Source organism: Molothrus ater, chromosome 15 (assembly GCF_012460135.2).
Source record: "Molothrus ater isolate BHLD 08-10-18 breed brown headed cowbird chromosome 15, BPBGC_Mater_1.1, whole genome shotgun sequence".
NCBI classification, from domain to species: domain Eukaryota; kingdom Metazoa; phylum Chordata; class Aves; order Passeriformes; family Icteridae; genus Molothrus; species Molothrus ater.
This window is the reverse complement of record NC_050492.2, coordinates 3,702,802-3,726,775: the sequence shown is the minus strand read 5'-3', so window position 1 is coordinate 3,726,775 and position 23,974 is coordinate 3,702,802. Positions and strand designations below refer to the sequence as shown.

Sequence of the window (23,974 nt, the reverse complement as noted above, 5' to 3'; positions counted from 1 at the left end):
CACCTTTACAAAAAGGACTTGGCAGGATGTGAGAAACTGCATAATTACTGAATTTCCTTGGTCCCATCAGCAATACAGGAGAATGCTAAACAGATGGAAAGAAATTCTTCTGTAGGCTTTCACAAAGAACATTTTCCTCCTGGAGAACCTCACCCCAAGAGAGGATCTCACTCTAGCCACTCACTGCTCTAATGAAGCAGGGAGCTCCTGTGTTGCTCAGTGGTTATGTGGGATTCCCTGTTGTAAGCTTGCCGAAAGCTGAACTTTTGCTTTACCTCCCTCATTAAGAAACTGAACTTAGACCTTCTAATTTATCTCTTTTTTTGTGATGAGACTACAACTCCTTTCCCTGTTTCTCCAGTGGCTCACAGAGGGCTGCCAGGGGAGCAGAGTAACAGCAGAGCTTGTTTGCTGTGTTCTACCAGCCCCCAGTGACCAATGGCATTTAATGGTGTTCCCTTCAGTTTAGTCTTTGATGGGTCTGCTCACTTCTGAGCCAGTGTAAAATCCAGGCATTTGCAGCACCCTGTACCAATGAGCTGCAGAGTTTACGCAGAACCTGGGTTTATTTTGGATGCACACCCTGGTTGTGTTCAGGGCTCTTGATGCTTCTCTGTGAGCTCTCAGTCTCTCATCTCCACGTTACTTTGGATTTTATAAATCCTGTCAGCTCCCTCCTGTGTCACACTGCCCCTGACTGAGGGTCATTTCTGTGTCACAATTATTTGCATGTTTTCTTCTCTGTTCTTTCTTTTTCTATTTGTTTATCCTTTTGAGATAGGACACCAAAAACACCACAGAGAGCCCAGCACAAGGACACAGCATTCCTTGGACAGGAACCCATGGATAGCCTGTGGTTTCTTAATCTTTTGCTGATAATCCTAATTATTGAATTATAGCTTTCTCTGATGTTGCTAATCACTGAAATGATGGGGATTTCTGGGCCTGGCTGTTGTAATATTAGACTTTTTCGTGACTGGGAGTATCTAGTTGACAGCCAATCATTATATTTGAACAGTTAGGATTGGTTTTCCCTTGTGTTCACTGTTCTGTTTGCCCTTACAGTGTTTTCCATAGAAATATTTCCACTTATTAGCATTAAAAAATTGCCTATGAAACAGAGGCAAATGATCACTTTCAGTCAATTTCCAATTTTGAAAACAACTGAATTATTAAAATAAACTTTATAAATATTTAAAGATACAATTGATTTTTGTTTTACAAATGTCCCGTGCTGGGAAGTCAGAAATTAGTTTTACAAAAATGATTTAATCATGCTGCATTAATCAAGAGCTTAAATAGGTGCTGCTTTTCAGGCTGGAGGGGTAATGTTCATGCTCTTACTCTTGGAAGATGTAACTGTGTAGTATTTTGAGTGTGTATTTTCACTGTTTGGAATGGTTTTATAATCCACCTGGGGAGGAAGGTGGGCAGAGGTGTTGTCCTGCCCTCCCCAGCTGTAAGAGAACTGAGAAGCTGCACTTTATTTCTTTGAGGTGCAGCTCCTAAGCAATGATGTGAGCACAGGAGCTGTTTCAGCTGTCAGACCCCGAGAGGAGGTGATGCCACCCTTGTGAGGCACCTGGGTTTGGCACAAGGTGACACTGGATTGGAAAGAATTGCTCTGTTTTCTCAGGAGTGCAGCAGAGTGTGCAGCAGGGGAAACAAAATTCTATTGTCTGACTTTTCCAGCAGAGGTGGAGAAAGCTTTTTGACAATTGTGTAATCATTTAATGGGCAACACTTTAAATCCTGTGCCACTGTCCAGATTGTCACCTGCTGTGCTCGTGTGTGGTGCTTCCAGTGTGTCCAGTGCCAAATGTGCTGCCACCAGTACCACACACAGTGGGTATGGATTGCCAGAGGTTACATTCATTTATCTGTATCACTGCTTTTTTGGTTTTTTAGAGTCTTCTTGAGAGCCATCAACAAATTTGCAGAGACAATGAACCAGAAATTTTTGGAGAACATGAATTTTGAAGTCCAAGTAAGTATTTGGGGTTTTTAGCTGAGCCAAAGCAGAGTGTGCACATCTCCAGAGCTCTTCCTGGTGCTGTGCCAGTATCAGTTTCAGACTGATATTTACAGTTTCAGACAGGCTGTGGATTTGGGTGGGGCAGGATTGGACCATCTTCCATGACATCAGAGCTGGGCTTTGATTATTTATGATAAGGCACCCAACCAGGGTATTTTCTTCTGTAACTCTGCTCAGGACTGGCAAGGAGAAAACTCTTCTTTTTCTTAGTTAGCCAAGTGAATTCAGAAAGTCAATCTCAGATGTAACACATGGAGTCTTTACAATGTCAGTGCTATGGATGTGGGACAGAAAGAGCTTAACTTTGCTGATTCCTAGAGTATTTAGCACTTAGAATTTATTTTTGACTTCTAGTCTTCTCTGACAAGTCTATCTTCACCTATTTGTTTGTATTAGTTCTTTCTGCAATCATTATTAATTAGGGTTAGTTGGGTTTTTTTGTTTGTTCAATATCATTCTGTGCAAGTGAATTCTTTCACTATACATTTTACCATGTTTGGCTTCCTTTAGATAAAAATGAAAACATCTATAGTTTTCACATTCATTAAATTGGTATTAAAATGCAAATACACTTTTAGATTGAGGATTTGTCACTAAGTGCTGTGTGATCATGGTGTGTGAAGTTATTCTGTTTCACCCTTTATGTAAAGTTCAGAACTTTATATTTCATGGTTCATCTCACAGCTTTCAATCTGTTTTAAATGATTCCACTTGTGCTAACAACTGTTTGGGAATTGGTCTCTTGGTCCTCAACACAAAACCCCTTGGACCCAAAGAGCTGCAGAGGAGCCACAGAAGTGGTTATACAGGAAGAGTTGGAAAGACAGTACTGAAAAGAAAGGTAAAAGATTCACACTCAGTTACAGTTACATTTCCAAGTAGGAAATGTAGAGGTTTTCCCTGCTTTATTTAATTAAAAATGTTTTACCTTCAAAAGGTGTGATTATAGAAATGTAGATATGTATGATATTAATGATGATTTTTGAATCACAACGAAAGATGTTTCTTCCAACAAACTTAAAATACATTTTTTTCGTAAATAGCCCTGTTGGAAACTCTCAGGCCCTTGACATATTTGTGATATAATCTGTCCTGGGCTCTATCAGTTTATTAACAAGCAGTTTATAACCTATTGTTTCTGTAGTACTTGATCAATTTTACTGCATGATGTGTCAGTAATTTTTAAAAGCAGATAACAAAGGACTGAAGGACATCACCAAGTGCAGAGTACCAAAATCACACAGACAATAAAGACTGGATCTGTCAAAGCTTTATTAAGGTGTACACTTTTTTCAAAGTGAAAGCAGCAGTTTGATCTGGAGCCTTTATTTCAGCTCTTTCCTGTGGCAATTCTGTGCCTCCCAAAGTGTTATCAAACAACCAGGGATGTTGTGGTTCAACACTGCACCTTGTAGTTCAAGGGGATGCATGAATGCTCTTTTATTCATGACTTGTCAAATATCTGGAGGCTCTGAGGAAGGTAAACAATGTTATAATAAATAAGTGGTGCCCTGTAAAGAATTGTAATACTCTTCATGAGAGACTTTAAAGTACAAATCAAGGTGTTACCTTCCTTTTCTTTCATGAATAAAAGCTCTGTAAATCTTCTAAGAGTTCCTAAATATACTTATTCAAAAAGTTGCTACTGGACTAAAAAAGGTCTGAATAGTGCAAAGCACATGGTCTAATATCCTTAATTATAAATTTAAATTTGATTTCCACAGTATTTTTTTTATTAATACATCTTGGCTGTAAGCAAACCTGAGCAGTGCTTAACTCAAAGTAAATGAGACACTAATGTACTTTATAAAATAGTTCACCTTACAGTACAGCTACTATGTAGCTGTATTTCTGTTTTAATTGACATTCCTATAAAAAATAGAAACAAAGAAACTTGCTTTCTCTATTTTGATAGAAACTTTGGAAGAATGTAACTTTGATGTTTGTTAAGAGATCCCCATCTCAGGCAGTCCCACACATCCCAACCCTCAGGTGGGTTTGGGGCAGGACCCTGAGCCCACTGCAGGAGGAGCTGAGTGGGCTGGGGAGAATGGAGCTGCAAATCAGTCAGAGTGTTATTTAAAATAAAAATATGCTTTGTTTACACCTTTGTAAACAAGTGAATGCTTTTACTGTTTGCAGGATGGTGTTCTCAGATCAGATTATTAAGAGTTGGAGCAAAGTCTTAATTAAAAGGAAAATTTGCAAAGCTGTTTAAAGCACAGGGAAACAGATCTGAGGACTTTCACTTGGCTGGGTGGTTGCATGGCAATAAATAGTAGTCAACCAAAGCAAACAAAGCAAGTCAGCTGTGAAGCAGTTGAGCATCTAAGAAGTGTGATTTAAATCCAGAGAGATGCAAAGAAGAAAATTTTTGCTACTCTAGGTGAGCTTGTTAAATGGAGGGAAAAAAAAAGGTTCCTGGCCTCTTTCTTGTTTGCAAAGTAAATTGCTTTTTTCATTTATTATGTGATTCAGATAGGAGGGAAAAAGGTGTTACCATTTAGGGACTGGGAAAGGATGTGCTCTGTCTGATCAAAGTGGGTCCAGTCCTTCAGTTTAGAGCTCAGCATTGCCTTAAAGCCAGAGGTTCAGTGCTGAGGCTGTTGGATAGAGAGAACAATCCCAAAGCCCTGCCTAGCACAGCAGTGAAGGGCTGTTAAATTTCCTGCCTCAGCACAGTTATCCCTCAGATCCACCCTCCCATTTTGGCAGGGAGCCCTTCCCCAACCCCAGAGCTCTGACGCTGAGGTTGTCATTGCACTGGGCAGGCAGCAAGGGCCACAATGGGCCTTTGGCTTGGGGATCTTTGGGTTTGGAGGTAAAAAAATCAGCTGATATCTGAGGGTTTTGTGCCTGCTGGGTGGGGGGTGATTCTCCTTGGTTTGGGTTTTTTTCTGGGTTTGCACACAGAGTGCACAAGGAGGGGATTCAGTACATCAGTGGCACTCAGAGGTTGTGTCCTACAGAGATTCTCCAGTGTCAGCATGCAGCAAAACCTAACACAACAAAGCCAGGTCTGCCTGGAGGGCTTCTGTTATGGAATATTTACTGTTGTGCTGATAAAACAAAGCTGTTAGCTCTAGAGGAAATCATTTTACAGGAGAGAATAGAGTGAAATTTCATTAAGTGATTGACCAAAAATAAACCATGAAGTAGGAGTGAAGGAGAGCTCCCAATATTCATGGTGCCTACAGTACAAACAGGGACAGAGTCTTGCATAATGCATGACTCTGCATTCTTCAGTACTGAACATAAACTGGAACATGAGGATTTAATGGACAGAAATCTGGAGTTTCAGCAGGAATTATTGGAGTAGGTAAAAGCCCTCAATATTTAGCAGTTTCTATTCTATTCATGTCCCTGGATTTGAAACAAGTTATTTTCTTGTATTTATGTTAGCTATAAAGAGGTTATGTTAAATATTGAAACAGGTTATCTAGAAAGGCAGGGAATATTTTCTCAGTCCAGGATTCTGAGGAATTAATTCAGCTGATGACCTGTCTGAAGCATTTTAGCAGCTCCTGCCTTCACAGCTGGAGCAGCTGAACTGGCAAGTGTCCCTCCAGGTACAGAAGAGCTTGTAAGAGCTTGTAAGGACAAGTCTGAAGGCTTGCAACTGTGGAAAGTATTCTAGCTTAAGACCCTGTTTTCATGTCTTGGTTTGAAAAGACTGGTGTCTGTAAAGGAAGGCAGGAGCCTCCCTTGAAATGGAAAATGTAACCCCCCCTCCTTCACAATTGCTGTAATTTTGAAATTAAGGGGCTCTCAGGCAAAGATATAGGATCGGGAATAACAGTTCTTTATTAGGGAAGAAAATAAAAAATAAAATAAACAATGCAGTAATAGAAACTACCAGGGTCAGACCATGCCCTGTCCCCTGTGTGTCAGGGGGTGGCACAGCCCCATCCCATGGGGGCTCAGCCCTCCTGCAGTGCCAGCTGTGGCTCTGCTCGAGCAGGGATCCTGCACAAGGGGGGAGTTTTCCTCTGCAGCTCCAGGGCTGCTGGAGATGGGCCTGGGCTCCCTCTGGCCATGCAGGGCAGCAGAAGCTGCTCCTCTGGCAATGCCCTGGGCAAAGGCTGCTGTGCTGTGCCAGGCTCACATTGGATCCAGGTAGGAATGCTTGGCTCCTCCCCTGGGCGCAGCATCTCCCCATGGGATGCTGGATTGGATCAGCCCTGCAGGGACACTCAGTGGCCATGGACAGAAGAGATCTCCTGCAGGGAGGATTGGCTGGGGGAGAGATCAAGAACAAACTGCCCATGGACAGCAGAGAACTGCCCCACCCCTAACAGATAGGAATAGAATCCACACCCCCATTTCCAACCTAAGACAATTCAGGATGACCCTATGGAGAGAATAGAAGGAGATATATTGATTGCATACAGGAAAAAAAGGCAAGCAGTTCTGAGGTTAGACTTTCCCCTGAAGACCATGACACTCAATGTCTTATTGCTCATTTGACTTCATTGTTGCATTTCATGTCTACAAAAAGTCTGATCAGTGTGATTGCAAATTGCTTATTTTTCTCTTTTCCATCTTTTTGTTTGTTTGCTCCCAATATTATTATAATATTCCCCAGGATTCTCTTAGTTGATTGCAGAGCTGTCTCAGGCAGTGCCTGCACACTGGTGCCCCCAGCCAGAACCACATTATGCAGTTTTATGAGGATTTGTTGTGGGCTGCCTTTGATGTTTCCTTTCCTCTGGAGATGGGGAGTGCTGGTGGTGTAGGGCTCATTATTGGCTTCTCCTGGGAAAGACAAAGGAAATTCCGCCATTGGCATAACATCCAGTCTTAAAAGATGTTGGAATGTTGGGATTTCTGCTGGTTTGTATCAAGTAACAGCTCTTCAGGGATTTGCCAGTTTCAAATGTGAAGATTGGACACATGTCCAGACCACTGCTTTGCAGCTGGGCATTTGCAGGGCAGCAGAACAGCTACACCATCAAAAGGTGTAAATTCTGGATTTAGGGTGCAGGAGTTGAGATGGGCTCTTCAGAAAGGGCTCAACAAAGAAACAAAAATCTTAAAAATTGTGGAATATATTTTTGAAAAAGTGTTCTCTGAAGGTCACCCTGGTGTCTTTGTTTTAATTGTAACAAAAACTGTGTGATTTTCTGAACTTAAGCAACACATTCATGGTGTCCTCAACAGCTGTCTGAGAGGATGCCATCTGTGGTAAATAGGACAATTCCAGGACATTTTTGTTTCTGCTGGCAGCTGATGTCATTGCAAGGTGTTCCCCTGTCCAGGACAGAGCATTTTCACTCTGCTGTCCCTGTCACCTCCTGGCTCCAGCACCTTTTGTCACTGACATATTTTCTGAAAAATCCCTTTGCCAGGATTTTTCTCCTGAGGAGCTGAGAGGCCTCAGAAACGAAATGTAAACAATGATTATCTGATTGCTTGGAATGGGGTTTGGAGGTTGCTTTACCAACAGGTGCATCTTTGATTGGTTCCATGTGGATTGTTTTTACTTGATGACCAATCATGGTCCAGATGTGTCAGACTCTCTGGTCAGTTACAAGATTTTATTATTTGTTCTTTGCTAGCCTTCTGATGTCTCTTTTCTCTTTCTTTAGTATAGTTTTACTATATAATTTTCTTTTAATATAATATCATATCATATCATAATAAATTAGCCTTGTGAGAACTTGGAGTCAAGATTCTCATCTCTTCCCTCATCCTGGGGACTCTCAGACACCATCACAACCTTTGGTTTGGAGTCTTGCCCTGCCCAGGAGGGGTTTCCATACAGGAGGGAACACACCTGCCCTGTGACCATCCCACCCTTGGTGCCACTGGATTCCTGGGTGGCTTTTGAGCCATTCCCTTGGGAATGTTCCTGCTTGGAGATGGCAGGGCCTGACACCCTGGGGCAGAGCAGGGTGACCAAACCCAACCCATTTTGTTGTGCTCGCACATCTGCTGTAGAGCCTCTGCTCTGGAAATGCAGTTATTGATTCCTGCTCCTCCCTCCCTCCCTCCCTCAGCACTACATTCACAGGGCATTAGAAAGGATTGCAATTCTATGTCCGTGCTGGTAGAGTGATTGTAATTCATATATTAATCACCTATGCTACAGAATTCTATTATAAAAGGCATAATCCAAAATCTAACGTCAGTCTGATTTCAAAGAAAATGCTTATTTTTGTGTTTTCCTACCCTTCTTGCATGAGCTATGCTCCATTAATAACTCAGCAGTAATGAAATGTATTTCAACAAACACAATTCACAAACAGAATTGTGCAGCTTATTTTTTATATTAAAATCTTTTAGAAACCCCAAGATCAAAACCCTCAGAGTATTACAAATACACAGGAGAAAAATGCACACTGCAAAAATCTATGTATGACAGTGACAGACATTGCAGAAACAGTGCAGGGGTTAATAGGGAATGAAACCATTGGGAAATTTAGCTAGAGTTAACTATACTGGAAATATGAAAGTGTTATATTTTTATATGTTATATATCATACTCTGCATTTGAAAATTATCAAATTACAGAGTTTGAAGTTCATATTTGATCCTTCCACCAGCAAATATCAGCTTTCAGAGGTGTGTGAAGGAGGAGGCTGCAGCCTTTACTCTGCATGATTTTTTAGGATAACTAACAAATCTCTTCTTCGTGAGATGGCTGGAAATTTCCTGCTAAATTAATTCCACCTTTTCCAATTCGACAGATGTCCAAAACACCTTGGAATGTTATTATGGGGTTAAGAGAAAACAAAACGTGTCTCATAAGAATAATTTTGGCATTTTAGAAATCTGTTTCCATATTGTTTTACTTCAGAGAGAGACTACTTTATCTCATAGAGTTTTAAAGTTAGTTTTGGTGCTTAAATCCTGTGAGCCTGTAATTTGAGTATGCAATTGAAAGGAAAAGGAATCCATTTTTCAGCCATTTTGGGGTACTCTGGGGATGGAAGGAAAAGTTTTATATAAATAAGGAGATTGAGTCTGTGGGGTGTGCCTCTGACAAAGGTGACACTGACTTGGAGCCATTGAATGAAATAAGAGGCCATTTGGGAATAAGCCTTCATTTTCAGCCCCACAATCTAGAACAATTTGAGGAATTTTCCATTTCACTGCTATAATTGACAGATACAGAGTGTGCTCCCTGCACATCAACAAACACAACTTCTCAAGGGGCTGAGAACTCCACACAGGCCAAAATAACCTCTTAAAATATTTGGTGAGAGAGTAAAACAGGCCTTTAAGGAAATAAACAACATTTGTGCTGCTGAGCCAGGCTGTGCATTGGCTGCAGGGCTGGGCTGGTGTGTGCAGGGCAGCAGCTCTGCTGGGCACAGCCTCCAAGGGAGGGAGAAATCCACAGCAGAATCATCCTCAAATTAGAGAGGACACCTGAGAATTTTATTTATTATGGGAAATGTCTGTGGTTCTGGGTGTGGGATCTGGTTTTCCTGGTTATTTGCACACCGGAGTTTTCCAGGCTACAAAGGGTAGAGGCCACTAAAGTTTTTGATGGAATATTTTGTTTTCAGGCTGTTTGTGTGGGTTCCCAACCCAGGCTTGTATTGCACCACACAAAATGAAGATCTCTGTCCCGTGTTTTGTTCCATCCTTTGAACCACCACTGAATACATTCCCCATTGCCTTTTGCTCTCTCACTGAGCCCTACTGCTGCTTTTAGCTACAGCTGCATTTTTAAGTGTTTAAATCTGCTGCTGACTGCCTAAAGCCTCTGAAAATTGTATTTCCTTCCTTAAATTTGGGTTTCCTAGGGAAGTTTCTATTTTCCCTTTCTAGTGTGAGAAGTGCTTGTTTTTAATTGTCTGTAGAACAAATAGTTTGCTTTCAGGAATGAAGGGTTGTGCACTGTAAGCACAGAGACTTTTTGTCTACTTCAAGTACAGACTCAGTACTATCAGCTGTTATTTAGGGATGTATTTTGTCCTTCTTTCATGTGGAGAGCTCTTCACAAATTACACTGGAATTTCATAGAAATGGTAGTTGAATTAGATCTGAAAAGGAGGCAGGAGATGCCTTTTGAAGTGGTGCTCAAATGCAGTGTAACCACATAGGTGCCTTAGCTCCAGTTTGCCAAGCTCCACCAGCATGTAACATGTTCCTCCAGTCCTGCTTTGGTTCAGGGTTTAATGTTGTTGGCCAATGAATATCATTTGAATCTTTTTTTTAGCAATATTTATTCAGCTGCTCTGTTATTAAGAGCAAATGTGCAGTAGTGGTTATTAAAATTCATCTTTCTTGCTTTTCTGCTAATTGCATAGTACTAATGATGTACATCTCTGCATAATATAAAAATATCATATTGCTTGCATCGTTTGGTTTCATAAATTATTCTGCATTATGCATCATTTAATATTATTCCTGCTTTCCTCAAAATTATTATCATTTCCTTATATTCAATTTACAGCTGTGGAACAACTATTTTCATTTGGCTGTGGCTTTTATTACCCAAGATTCACTACAGCTAGAAAACTTTTCCCATGCAAAATACAACAAAATCCAGAACAAGTAAGTAAAATATATCCTTTAGCTTATATCTCTAATTTTCTGGTAAAATGGTAAAAAAGTTAATGATAAAAATGCCTTTCATATTCCTTTTCTCCCAGATATGGAGATATGAGACGTTTAATTGGCTTTGCTATCCGTGACATGTGGTACAAACTTGGTGAGTAGCAAACTGAGCTTCACTGCAACTGAATCTGTCACATGATGTTTTTTCCATTGAAAAATATCTGACATGAAGTGCTTTTGTAAATATTTCTGCTATTTGAACTTAAAATATGTTTTCACTCCTCTGATTAAGCTTGGAGCCAACATGAGATACAGTTGGACCACTGCCAGGTTTGTATTTAAAAGAGAACTCAAAAGCTTCTCTCAGATTTCAAGCATGACTAAAATCAGACATCAGAACCTTATTTTGCAGGATTGAAACTGGATGAATTTTCCCTGAGAGGGTTCCTTCTCAGCCCGAACCTATGATTCTGTCAATTAAGAGACTCAGATGTGGAATCTGCTCGGATTAAAATTCCAAAATAGTTTTTACATTGGTCATCCAGTCAGGTTCTGCTGCTCCTCCTTTGAGAGTTTCTCATTAACTCCTTTGGGATCATTTGTTATTAACTGAACTTAGGTAGAACATTCATTTTATCTGGCAAAATTTTGGTGGGGCATTCGCACTGAAAATTCACATGGCACACACAGGGGAGGAATATCAGACTCAGGCACTCCTTAGTGTGGAACAAGTCTCACCTGTGTTTTTGAGAAGGTTTTTGTCTCCTCACAAGGTTCAGGCAGCATTGACACTCTCACAGCTCCTGGGTTTGCTGCTCTGCTCCATTTACCAGGGCAGAGTTTGAGCCATGCCTGGGGCCTGGCTGAGCTCTGCACATTTGGGTGTTTGTTACAGCTGATTTAACCCAGATAATTCAGTGTGGGGTTGACAGCTGAGTTCTGTGGATGGTGTTCCTGTTACTGCTGCTGATTTTGGGGCATTGGTTGGTTTGATTCATGGCTGCAATGTCTAATTTTATTGTAAAAGCCAGTAATGGTTTTCTCCTTTACAGAAAGGTTACTCCATGTGACATTACCGTGTCCTGCTGGTAGATTTGGGAGGTTTTTAGGGTAACCTATTACCTTCTAGTCTAAATATTTATAAGGATGTGTTAAAAACTTAAAAAATTGAGTTCTTCCCTGAAAATATCAACTCCTCTGGCATTCCTGCTTATTCCTGACACTGCATTCTGGCACCCTAGAAGGAGACAATGTCCATTCACATGCCCCCAAGCTTTTGAGAAGAAATGAAGTGACTGAGTTGTAAGACTTGACCAACACAGATGGATTCAACACTACTTTAAATGATTGCAGCTCCTAGATGTCTTCCTAAAAATATCCAGTTTGCTCTTTAGATATTCAATTTTTGGTTTTGTTTCAGGCCAGAATAAAATTTGCTTTATTCCGGGGATGGTGGGGCCCATCTTGGAAATGACTCTTATTCCAGAAGTCGAGCTACGAAAAGCCACGATCCCAATTTTCTTTGACATGATGCTGTGTGAATATCAGAGAACAGGAGAATTCAAAAAGGTAATTACAAATGCTCTGTGTGAAAATGCATTTAAATGTCATGTACTCAGTATTTCTGGTACATGTTTGGCAAGTGAACTTTTCTGACTACACAAAGTGAAATCTCAAATATTGAGAACCAAAGAAAAAGCAAGTGCGGGATCTCCAGAGTGACTTAGCTTGACTTAGGCAAAACTTGTTGCATTAACAGCAAGAAATAGATGGAATAGCAAAGAGATCCAGGGAGATTTCAGGATCTTAATCCAGATTTTCAGGATTTTACTGGAAAAGGTTCTGAGCAGCAAGACTCACATTGAAGTCAGGCCTTCATTAAGTAGGGGATAGAATTAAATGACCTCTAGAGATCTCTATAATCTAAATATTTCCTTATACCTCCTCCTTGTGACATAGATATTGGTAAGCCAGAACTTCCAGGTTTTAATATCTGACAGGAGTAGCAGCGAATAGTTAATTATATGTTATCAAATTTATCAGGAAACTGTACCTTTTTAAATGTTTATTGTGAGGAAAAAAAAATCACTGTGGAGAACTGAAATTCCTGGAGTGTTTTTGGCAGTCATTTTGAAAAGGAAAAAGGATTTCTAAGTCACCGCAATGAAATATTTTTGACTGATGGAATAGAACTGGGGATGGTGGGGCAGGGCACTGGGGATTCTAATCTAAATTTCCTGCCACTGCTTGCTGTGTCTGCCTGGGCAGTGGAATATCCATCCCTGTCTGACATCTCCATTCTCCTCGAGCTCTTTGGGCATGGAATCACCTTGTTCTGTGTTTGCACACTGCCTCCCACAGTAAATTATAAATTGCATATTCAGCTCTGCAGTTACACAAATAATTAATTCAGAGCAATCTGTGTAAGGGAAAATGACAAACAAAAAGGCATCATTTTAGACACATGTAAATATAAATATCTCATATACCCAGCTATGTTTAATACTTTAAATCGTTTGGGGCATTTCTGTGTCAATGAAGTGTGGAACAAATGAGCAGATGGAATTTCCATTTTGGTCTGTATTCCACAGTGCAAAGCTTTTGGTTCAAGGCCAAGATTAAAAACCACTTTGTTTCTGTGCATCTGTTCCCTCTGTGTCCTGATAGTCCTATATTTGCCTTCTTAAAAGTGTTTTCCTGCTCATGGCTTATACCTCATCTCCTGGGAGAGACACAGAGATCTGTGCAGCCCAGGAATCCTGAAAAGCCATCACTCATCTGCCTGATGAACAGCAGCCGCAGCCTGGGAGCCTGGCAGAGAGAGGCCAGGCCCTCCAGTGCCCACTGAATCACTGCTCCTGCCATAAAAAGAAGTTTCAGGTGGTATTTGACAGTGCCAAGGAACAAGGACATTGGGTTTATTGCAGCTTAAGGAAAAGGGGGAGTTTTTATCAGATGGTGCAAAAACTATTTCATAATTGAGCAGCTGAGTCTCATTGGGCTCTAATGTTCTGCTTTAGGAATTGTGATCATTTCCTCATAAAGAATCATGGGGTTTATCCTCTCCTTTGCTATGGATGAGGTAATTAAGATAAAAAACTTGTCTCTGTAAGTTAGCCATTCTGGTAAGTTTTTTAAAATAAGTATTTTAAAGGAAAGGCACATTAAGTTCTATGTTTTAAAATGATTACCACCTTAATTTAAAGGAGCAAGTAAGTAATAAGAATGGATAGTTACTGGGTGCACAAACACATAAATTCCAGGTTTTAGTAGTGGGCAATTTTCATTTGCAAATTGACATTTAGTAGTAGAAAGGATATTTTTTTTAAAGGTTCAGTATAAAATTTTGAGAATGACAACATGTTATTTCAAGAGTGCCTGGGGCACTCAGGAGCCCAGAATGACATTCATTTAAAAGACAATTTTGTGGAACTTTAAAAATAAATAATTTATTTCTAATCTAATCTTCTCTAATGAGAGAAGAGGGGGAACAGCACAAGCAGAAACATCTTTATGAGCTGAGCCTGTACCAGCACAGGAACCAGAGCTTGCCTGGTACTCCCAACAAGATTTAATAACCATTCCCAAAAATCCTGTCTGTGTTAACATCCCTGGTGCTGTGCTGGGACAGGGCTCTCTTCTGGGGGCACAGGGAGTGTGCTGGGGCTGGGGACTGTGTCCTGCTCTGTGCACACAACATACAGGCAGTAAAGACATAAAGTCACTTAAATTTATCCAGCAAGAATTTTATTTGATTTAGCTATTTCTAGGAAATCATCTAATCCCGGAGAAAACAAAATTCCACCTGTGCTTTTCTCAAGAATTAATTGCTCTACAAATCTATTTAATGGCTTGGAATCTGTATGTAGGTGTAGGACACAGTAAGACATTTTCTTGCAATCCTTTCTTCTACTTTGCTCATGTATTTTCCATTCAGCCAGAGCAGTGTTACATAAGCTCGTAATTTTAACTCTAATTGAAGATGTAGAGAGGGAGCCATTAATATCTCCTAATTTTAGCTATGGAGGCTCTGCCTATCATGAGCTCGGAGAGCTGGGAATCTTGGAAAGCCAATTTATTCATCTCTCAGTGTCTGTGGATAGACTCAGTCCTCTAAATGTATTCCTTTCTCCTTCAAATAAAAAGAGAAGCTCATTGCTTATGTGAGACAAGCTCATTGCTCATGTGTTAAAAAAGTCCCATCCTCCAAATGCTGATAAGCCACCTTTCCTTTCCTTGAAAGATCAGGTTGTGCATTTTATTGAGACTTCCCAAAGGGAGACACATCATCAAGAGACCCTGTCCTGCTTCTTCTAACTGTGATCTGAGCCAGGAGTTAGAAAATGCTTGCTTAAAGAAACAAATAAACAAACAAAAGAGGAAAATTAGCTCTTTGCAGAGTAAATGAAAATATCATTTAGATAAACATGGATTTGAGTTACATTGAGGATTTAACTTGGCTTAGGAAAGATTAATTCATCTGTGTTTATATTTTTGCTCAAATAAATCATTCTGTTTGTGTTTAGCATTTTCAGTTTAGTATCTCTCGTGGGTTCTGCCAACTGCTGGAGCCATCTGGGGAAGTTTTCTGTGTTTGCTTTCCTTGCTGGCTGCTGTGGGACCGTGTCAGAAATCAGTGCTGGCTGCTGCTGTGTGCTCAGGTTTCCAGGCTCGTTGTTAGAGGACAAACATTGACTCCAGGGCAGTGTCCTCATGTTCTGAGCTCCCACAGGGGACTCAGAGGGTGACTGAGGTGTCCTCTCTGGCACAGGACATTCACCTGCTGGAAATTTCTTTCTCTCAGCTCTCAAAATCTTGTTATGTGTAAGGTTTCAGAGGGATGTGAGATCAGCAGCAGGGCTGAGTTTGTACAGCCTGGTGCTTCACAGAGATCCATGGACATCTTCTCCAAGGGGAGATTCCCTGGATCTATTAGAGAAGCAGGAGGGATTAAAGCTAAATTGGTGCCAGTGACAATTAGGCACACTCAGTTTAAGTGAGAGGAGAAAGACACTTTCCAGAGCTTAATGTTGGCACAGAAACTTTAAAACCTTATTCTATAATTCTGCCAACTTTTTCATTTGGTCCAAGCAACTGATGTTCTCACTTCTTGCAGGTTGTTGAGAAACTGCAGGAAAGATGCTTAGGAAGAGTTTTTTTGTTCAGATCCAGAAATGTGAAATTATTGCCTCTTTGAGAAGTAATCAATTCTCTACCTGCTGAATAAGTACTAGGAAGGATTTAAGAGCTGGATTTAACTGGTGCTTGACCTGCACTATATTCACAAGATTTGTCTTACTGCAGTAAGCCCGCAGAAAATGGCTGGATTGGATGTTTTTGCTCAATATTTCCTTGTCCTGAAACTGCCATGCACCTGTGTTACCCACATTAAATACTAATACACATCCTGCTTGTGCATAAAAATTAACTCAGAGCCCTTTAAACTTCTATTTCAACCAGGATGAGACAGAGAAACTTTATTATTTTTCTGTTAAGCTATTTTTCAATGATAGCTCTTTATTCTCTAATATCAGTATAGAATGTACTGTTCAACAGGCAGTCTTTCATTTGTATTCTAATTACAGAGAAAGAATTAATATTAGAGCAGCAAAACCTGCAGGTAACAAAGTGGTGGAATTGGCTCCTTCCTCCCTGCCCCTTTCCAGAGCAGAGGGTACCTGCACTGCCACTGCTCTGAGCCGCAGTTTTGCTCTTGGTGTGAGCACTGGAGAAGTTTGGCTGCTCCAGATGCTGTTTCAAAGCTCCTTCAAAGAAGCAGAAGCCACTTCAGTTCCTGTCTCAGGAGCAGTTTTGCAGGATCAGGGTGGCCAATAGATCTGGGTTGGACACTGGAGGAAAGAAGGGAAAGTTTGGCCTTTGTTTCTTGAAAAATGATGAATCATTTTTCTGGGTGGAGAGTTTGAATCATGACCTACTTGAAGGAAGTACATCTAGTAACATATTTTCCTTTAGAATGTCATGTTCTTTAAAAGTGAAGAAATTCTAAAAACACATCTGAAGAGATGCATGACCTGCCTCGTGCTCTAAGAGGAAGGACTGTTTCCCTCTGTGTAGCCCTGGCTTGATTTCTTCAGCTCAGAGCTGAATGTTTTGATGAGGATATATTGAAATAAGGTAAAAATAAGGTAAAATATTTTGCATTGCAGTTATCTGAAATACTACAGTAATTCTTTATACCACGAGAGGCTTCCAGTTCTCTGATGGGATGATCTGGATCCCAGCCTGCCAAAGCTCTCAATTACACAGAAACACTCCAGGGAGAAACAGAATTATTCATGTACTGACAATTGTGTGAAATTTTGTATCAAAGAAGAACGTGAAAACTTGCTGCAGCATTAGCACAGTAATGAATTCTGTCATTTTTACGGTGGTTTTAATAATTAGATCTATGTAAAGCAACTGAGCTTTATTTCAATGTAGGTCTCCACTAATGCTCACTGTGTGCCTCTTGATGTGTTAATGACTTGTCAAGAACCCTGAGGTAGATCTTTCCTGCCTTCTGAGCAGGATGCAGCTGTTTGCATGAGGACAAGACTGTCTGTAGCTGCCACAGACTGACCTTGGTGCCCAGTGCGGGGGAAACTTGTGAAAATCTGTGTCCAGGCCTTCAGCCATGCCAAAAGCCCAGGCCAGAATATGTCCAAGCATTTAACCTTTGGGAATATGAGACATAATTATACAAAGGTACATTTTTGATGCCACATTGAAGTGTATTGACCTCTGAATAGCTGCTCAGTGTTTTTCTTTCTTTATTAGTTTGAAAATGAAATCATTTTGAAGCTGGATCATGAGGTGGAAGGAGGACGAGGGGATGAGCACTACATGCAGTTGTTTGAGTCCATGTAAGTAGTGCATGAGAATAAATAGAACAAATGCCTTGAGGACATGTTTCTATCTTATTGTTCCCAGTTCTCAGGTTGGTAACCTTACCTAAAATAGAATCTTAGCAACTTTTTTCATGAAGGGACTGGAAATACCATAATGCTTCACTACACCCTGGTTTGCATTACAGTTTTGCTCATTGAAATTATTTTCCTGGCTGCTTTTCATTGTTTTGTGCTTCAACTAAATTATGAAGAAGTTATACCTAACCTGCATTTTTACATGTCTAGGTTGGAATCCAAGAGATTATTCAGACAAGGCTGAATTTAAATAAGGCTTTGTGATGTTGTGTGCATGTTTGACTTGCTCAAAGCCTGCTACCCTGTATGGGTTGTATTTCTGGGTGGGGGTAGCAGTCTTTGCAAAGTCACATCTCTCATCAGATGAACCATGAAAGCTTTGGGTACACACACAGGGGACATAAAGAATCATTTATTCTGTTTCTTTTTGCAGCAGCTTTTATCAAATTTGAATGTTGCTGTCTAGTTTCCTTCAGGATTCCCCTTAGGGTAAACAACCCCAGTATTTCAGTTTATCATATGTTTTCTGGACTATCCTACAATTCTCCATCTAGTTTGAAATACTACAGTGCCTTAAAGCTGGAGAGAGTGTTCAAACTGAGACTTTATCTATGCAAAAAGCTAAGCTTGCCTCAGATCTTGTGTATGTGACACTTTGAAGTTCACTCTTTCTGAGCTGTGGAACATAATTTGCTTACCTTGTTTGCTCTTTGCTCTTTATTCCAGAGCTTTTCTTGGAAAGTGGCACTATCCAGTTAAACCCCATCTTTCAGCAGAGCAGTCAAGGAGTGCCATCAAACACAGCACAGAGCTTTTGATCTCCAGCCTTTGCAAGGCCCCCTTCTTGCTCTGACATATCTGCCTTTTCCCCTTGCTACTGCCCCACTTTCCAGAAGGCCTCAAGTTCAAAGTTTCCACATTTCTAAAGATGACAATTCATCTTATCTCCAGATTTTGTTGAATGACTCCTGCAGATGGAGTATTGGAGCAGAGGCTGGTGACCTGCCTGTGGTAGGACCTGTTCTCTCAGGTGGTTTGGTTTAAGTCCTCCTCCATTCACACCTTTCAAAGCAGGGATTTCAAGCCTCTTTTCCAACTGGAGTGAGACCCACTTAAATTTGCCTCCACATTTATTCATTTGGTCATTTTTTCATCAACTGATCTCCTGTATCTGTCTGCATCCCTGCACAGCTCCAGTGTCACCTGAAGGCAGATTTTAACAGCACTCAGTGACTGCTGTGCTGCTCACTCCTCACCTCTGCAACCAACATCTGCCCACGCTGCTGGTTGCTGGGAACTTCCCCATGCCCATAAATAATATTATTATTTATTATAATCATAAACTAAATAGGTTCAGCAGAAGTTTAATTAGTCACTGCCCTGCATTTGTCCCTAGACCTAAATGTGGGTGAGGTCCATGGGGGTTGTGACCTGTCCTAGGCAGTGTCCCAGGGAAGCTGGGGTGATGTGGGCCAGGTGAGAGGTTGTTCTCAGCAGGCAGAGTAGACAAGGCTGCCCTGCCTGGGAAATGCAGGAGAATCAGTGCACAAGTTGTGCCAAGCCACTTGTCCTCAGGCTCAGAAAATGAGTTCTGGCATGTTTTAGTTCCCAACACAGGCACAACAGGAAATGGCACTTGGCAGATTTCCAGTTCCCCATCATTGCAGTGGCCCATGCTATGCAGTTGTTTTTCTCGAGCTTTATTGCAAATATTTTTTTTATTTAGAATTTTCTATTTTTTTCAAGCTCTGTTTAAAAATTCAAAGGTTTCTTCCTCCCTCCTGGGGGGAAAAAAAATCTTCTGAAGTTTTGTGATCCTTTTTTTTGGGATTATTGTATAAAGCTGAGCAATACAACTTTTTGAACCTTCCCTCAAGAGACAGGCATTCTTCACTCCTGTTCCTTTTGTAGTTCTTTATGTGGACTCTGGTTCACCTTTCTTTAGTGACTGGAGTTATGTACTTCGTGCTGGGTGAGACCCAGCAATAGCTTGTGGTTTATGTCAATGTTTTTCAGCTTGTACTGGGAAGAAATGTGATGTCTTGGAGCCTCATGCTCATTGTGCAGTCAGGGAACGTTCACAGCTCTGCCTTGTTTGCTGTTACTCCCAGGGAACCCGTGGCAGAAATCCATAATAGTCACTTGAATGGTGGCTGTACCTTCCTTCATTAGTGACTCACACTGTTTCTGATACTTGTAGATGTAAAACACCACTATTTTTCTGTGTAATATTCCAGTCTCCTGTGTTTCTGAGGCTTTCTTACTTTCTTTCCCCCAAACATCTTTTAATGTGCTCCAACCTTTCTGTCAGTTGTCAGCTCTTGGCCCCTTTAGTGTTTCCATTCCATTTGCAGTGTATTTTATAAGCCAAGTGTCAGTTATTGATTTAAATATTTCAATTTCAGACCAGTCAGACAAGAGCAATTGGAGTATTCTGGTTTTATCTGCTGGCTTCTGTCCCTCCTATCTTACACAACATAAATGTTCTTTCAGACATCCATGTACACATTCCCTCTGTCAGGACAGTGACTCCACTGGAGCTGCACAATCCAAGGAATAAACTTTAGATGCTGCCTTTACTTTGCTTGAGTTGGAACTTTATTCCTGGGTATTCTGCAGAGGTTCCATTCTAGGCCAGAGCTTTGAGGATTTCTTTGCAATTGAAGTCAATATGAATATGTATTTTCTGGAAAAGGTTGAAATAATTATGAGGAATAAAAAAAATGTTTTGCTATTAATTAAAGGAGTATTCTTAGTAATTAGAATTCAAAAAAATATTGTGCCTAAAGATTACTAACATTTTTTTTATGTGGGTGTCTGGAAAACAATGATGTAGAGCTGCATTAATAATTGAGCACTAAGAGGTCAGAACATTCCCAGCTACCAACACAAAGCAGGACTGCCTTGGAAAAAGTTAACTGCATCTCTGCCTGATCCTGTGCTTGTATCTATAATTATATAAGTGAAAATACATGTATGTGTGTGTGTGTGTATATATATATATATATATATATATAAATAATATATTAAAAATGCAGTTTGTCAGAGAGGATCCCAATGGAAAACCAGAATGTTAAGTAGAGGAAACAAAAGAAAAGCAATGAAATAAATAATTTCTCTTAAGCAAAGAAAGAAAATACTCCTTAACGAGATGTAGGTAATCACTTAATGACATTTAAACAGTTAAATGTTGAAAACAAAACTCTGACATTAAAGTGAACTCTCTACTCCTAAATAATTTCAGCACTTTTTAGAACCAGTGTATGCTAATGTTTGTTAATGTAAATTGAAACTGATGATGCCAAATATAAAATTCCCTTTCTTGTATTTTTATCAGAAGAGATCAAGCTGCTCTTCTCAATCTGCAGAAAGTTGATTGGTTTTGCTTATTTCTCAAAGTGAAATTACTCTGGTGATGTCTTTTTTTGAGCTAAAATTGTAATTTTTGTTTATTTGACTTCTACTCATGTGTCAGCACAAGGAGAAGGAAAACATTTTTGCATTTTTTGCTGAGGAAAGGAAGGTGCTGCTATTACTTATTTATATGCTTTATATATAAATATATAAAAATATATTTATATATTTTATATTGGTTATGTTATTATTTATATTTATATAATATATGTTATATTTGAATATTATATATATTTTATATAAATATAATATATATATATATTGCCATTATTACTTATTGCAATAGTGTGAAATTCCAGAGACTTGAGTTTGTGATAGCACAGATGCAGAGCTCTCTGTCCAGAAGCTCTGGTTGCACCCTTGAGTTCAAAGTCATATTCAGACAGGAAAAGTAAATGTTTCTTTTATTTTTTTCCATTTGATTTATATGCCTTTTTGTCTTCTGAATGTCTAAATTACCACTCACAGAGAGAATTTCCAGCGCATTCTGCAGTTGATTTAGGCCTAATCCAGTACTTGCCTTTAGAATTGTGCCAATATTTCCGTATTTGCAGCCTTACAGAGTGTGCCAAGCAGCACCCTGGCATTTGCAGCCTGGTGGAAAGCTTTGTGAGCCTGGTGAGGGGGCTCCTGGAGAGGCTGCTGGATTATCGCGCCGTGATGAGCGACGAGAGCAAGGACAACCGCATGAGCTGCACTGTCAACCTGCTGGTACGGCCTCTGCTGCTTCTGGAGAGCCCAGGAGAGCCCCCTGGGGAGGGACTGCACCAGAGCCCGCTTACTGAACAGGAGGGGAAATCTTCCTGGGGGCAGCAGTGGGTGACAATGTTCTTAGTGGTTTAAACTCTCCAGCGAGAGAGTTTTACATCTCCTTGCACGGATAAATGCGTGAGTCTGAAAGCAGCATTCACCCGTGTGCTTTGTGGGCTTTATCCACTCTGATTCTGTGGATAAACAGGGAAGTTTGCTGCTCACATGCCCATTGACAGGCTTGATGGGACAGTGGCTTCTTGGCAGAGTTGAGCTGTGATGAGGAGCTGACCCAGTTGCTGCTTCAGCATCTCCATAGTTACAGTTCTCAAAGGCGGGCAGGAAACCTGCAAGGCACTTTTGCAGCTGGGTGCCAAGAGGTTTGAGGCTCTGATCTTGTCCTAGGCCACTCTGTCTTCTTTCCTATTCCTATTTTGTAATGAGGATATTGCATAGAGAGATTCTTCCTCCAGGATATTCCTAAAGCTGAGGAGGAACCTCTGCCACCTTTGACATATGACACTCACGCTCTTTGTTCCTCAATAATCACTGTGCAATGGGGTGGCCATTTCTGCAGCTCTTCAAGAGACCATTCTTGTCATACATTTTGCACAGCCTCAGCAACTTGCATTCCTGCAAACATGTTATGGTGACAAAAAATGAGCTTTATTCCTGGAACTGGCCCCTTTAGAGGTATTTGCACAACAGTGCTCCATAACTACAGTGCTAAACCTCTGCTTCAACACATACCAGCCTCCACCAAGGAGCATGGAGCATGTGGTTTATTCTGTTAATGCATTTGGATAACCATATTTTCCTCTTCTCCAATAGAAAAACCTTCAGTAATAATCCCATTATGAACTAGGAAAATTATATGTATGTATAAAACCATACATATAACTAATAAAAATATTAATTGAAGAAGTAGTTCCAGGTTTAAACTTCAGATAGTCTGTAAATAATCTACTTTTCATACTATCTATGCTTTCTAACTACCAAGGAAAGCAAAACCTCAGTCTGTGTGTGTGTGTGTATATATACATATATGTATATCATTTTATTAAAGGACATTAAGAGGTAACTTTAAATATTTGTGTCCCTAGAATTTCTACAAGAACATTAACCGTGAAGAGATGTACATCAGGTATGGCAACCATTCTATTGGATCTATTTTGGAGAGGGCAGTTAATATTGTGAGTTTTGGTTTTATCATTGTGCTTGGATTTTTGTCACCTAAATGACTCTATGACACCCCAGCCTCATCTGCATTCCCACTCTGTTGTTAATTTAGCCTTCTGCAACTGGGAATCTGTGCTATGTATCCAGCAGCAGCATTTTTTTTTCCACAAGAATTAACTTTTAATTGATCAAAACACTCAACATTCATTGTCTATTGTTTAAAATTAAGAAAGTGCAGATAGATTTGAGTCTTGAGGGAGAATGTATCACACATTTAGTATGGCAGAAAAAACATTCTGGTTTTGTAGAATGGCCCAATCTGCTGAGTCTTCTTCATTATGCAACACTCCATGGGCAGGGTTACAGCTGAGACATTTTCTGTGGGAACTGCAAATTCCTGCAGGTGTGGCATGGCCTCTTGTTAGCTCCAATTTTAAATTCCTGCAGGTGTGGCATGGCCTCTTGTTAGCTCCAATTTTAAATTCCTGCAGGTGTGGCATGGCCTCTTGTTAGCTCCAATTTTAAATTCCTGCAGGTGTGGCATGGCCTCTTGTTAGCTCCAATTTTAAATTCCTGCAGGTGTGGCATGGCCTCTTGTTAGCTCCAATTTTGAATTCCTGCAGGTGTGGCATGGCCTCTTGCTGTCTCCAAGAGTACTGCACGTGGGCTGCAGCAGATCTTTCTTGCTGCTTCTAAAGCTCCCTGTTTCCTGCCTGTCCTCTCCTGCAAAATCTGCAGAAGAAAGCCCAGAGTCCCAGCTGAAATGAGCCCTGGAGGTGATTCAGAGCTCACCCTGGAGCTGAGCCAGAGCGGCCAGGGGAGCAACACTCCCTCAGCTGTCATTGCTCAGGGTGATGCCTTGTGCAGGCTGACCTGAAACAGAGACTAGACAGAGCTGAAGAATAAAGTAGGGATTTATTAAGAGGCCTCACCTCGGGCAGCACAACCCAAAATGGCCACAAAATGGATGACAGGTCCTGGGGTCTCACAATTTATCAGTTCTGGTCCATTTGCACGTCGGAGTTAATTATCAAACTACAGCTCCAGCCCATGCAGTCCCATCCTTTTTGTTTTTCTCTCTTCAGTCCACGTTGTTTATGCTCTTGGGCCTGAGATCTGGACTGGCTCTCCTTGGGTCCCTGGCTAGAGCAGGAATTGTTTT

The 23,974-nt window shown here is 40.6% G+C and overlaps 1 protein-coding gene across 1 annotated transcript in view; it reads left to right on the top strand.

Moving 5' to 3' along the window:
• The window catches only part of DOCK2 (dedicator of cytokinesis 2), a 160,497-nt gene that overhangs the window by 112,300 nt on the left and 24,223 nt on the right, over positions 1 to 23,974 (top strand). Inside the window, 7 exon segments of the mRNA XM_036391885.1 lie at positions 1,909 to 1,987; positions 10,443 to 10,543; positions 10,642 to 10,700; positions 11,967 to 12,115; positions 17,324 to 17,409; positions 21,438 to 21,594; positions 22,737 to 22,777. Of these exon segments, the coding sequence (XP_036247778.1) occupies positions 1,909 to 1,987; positions 10,443 to 10,543; positions 10,642 to 10,700; positions 11,967 to 12,115; positions 17,324 to 17,409; positions 21,438 to 21,594; positions 22,737 to 22,777 (672 nt within the window).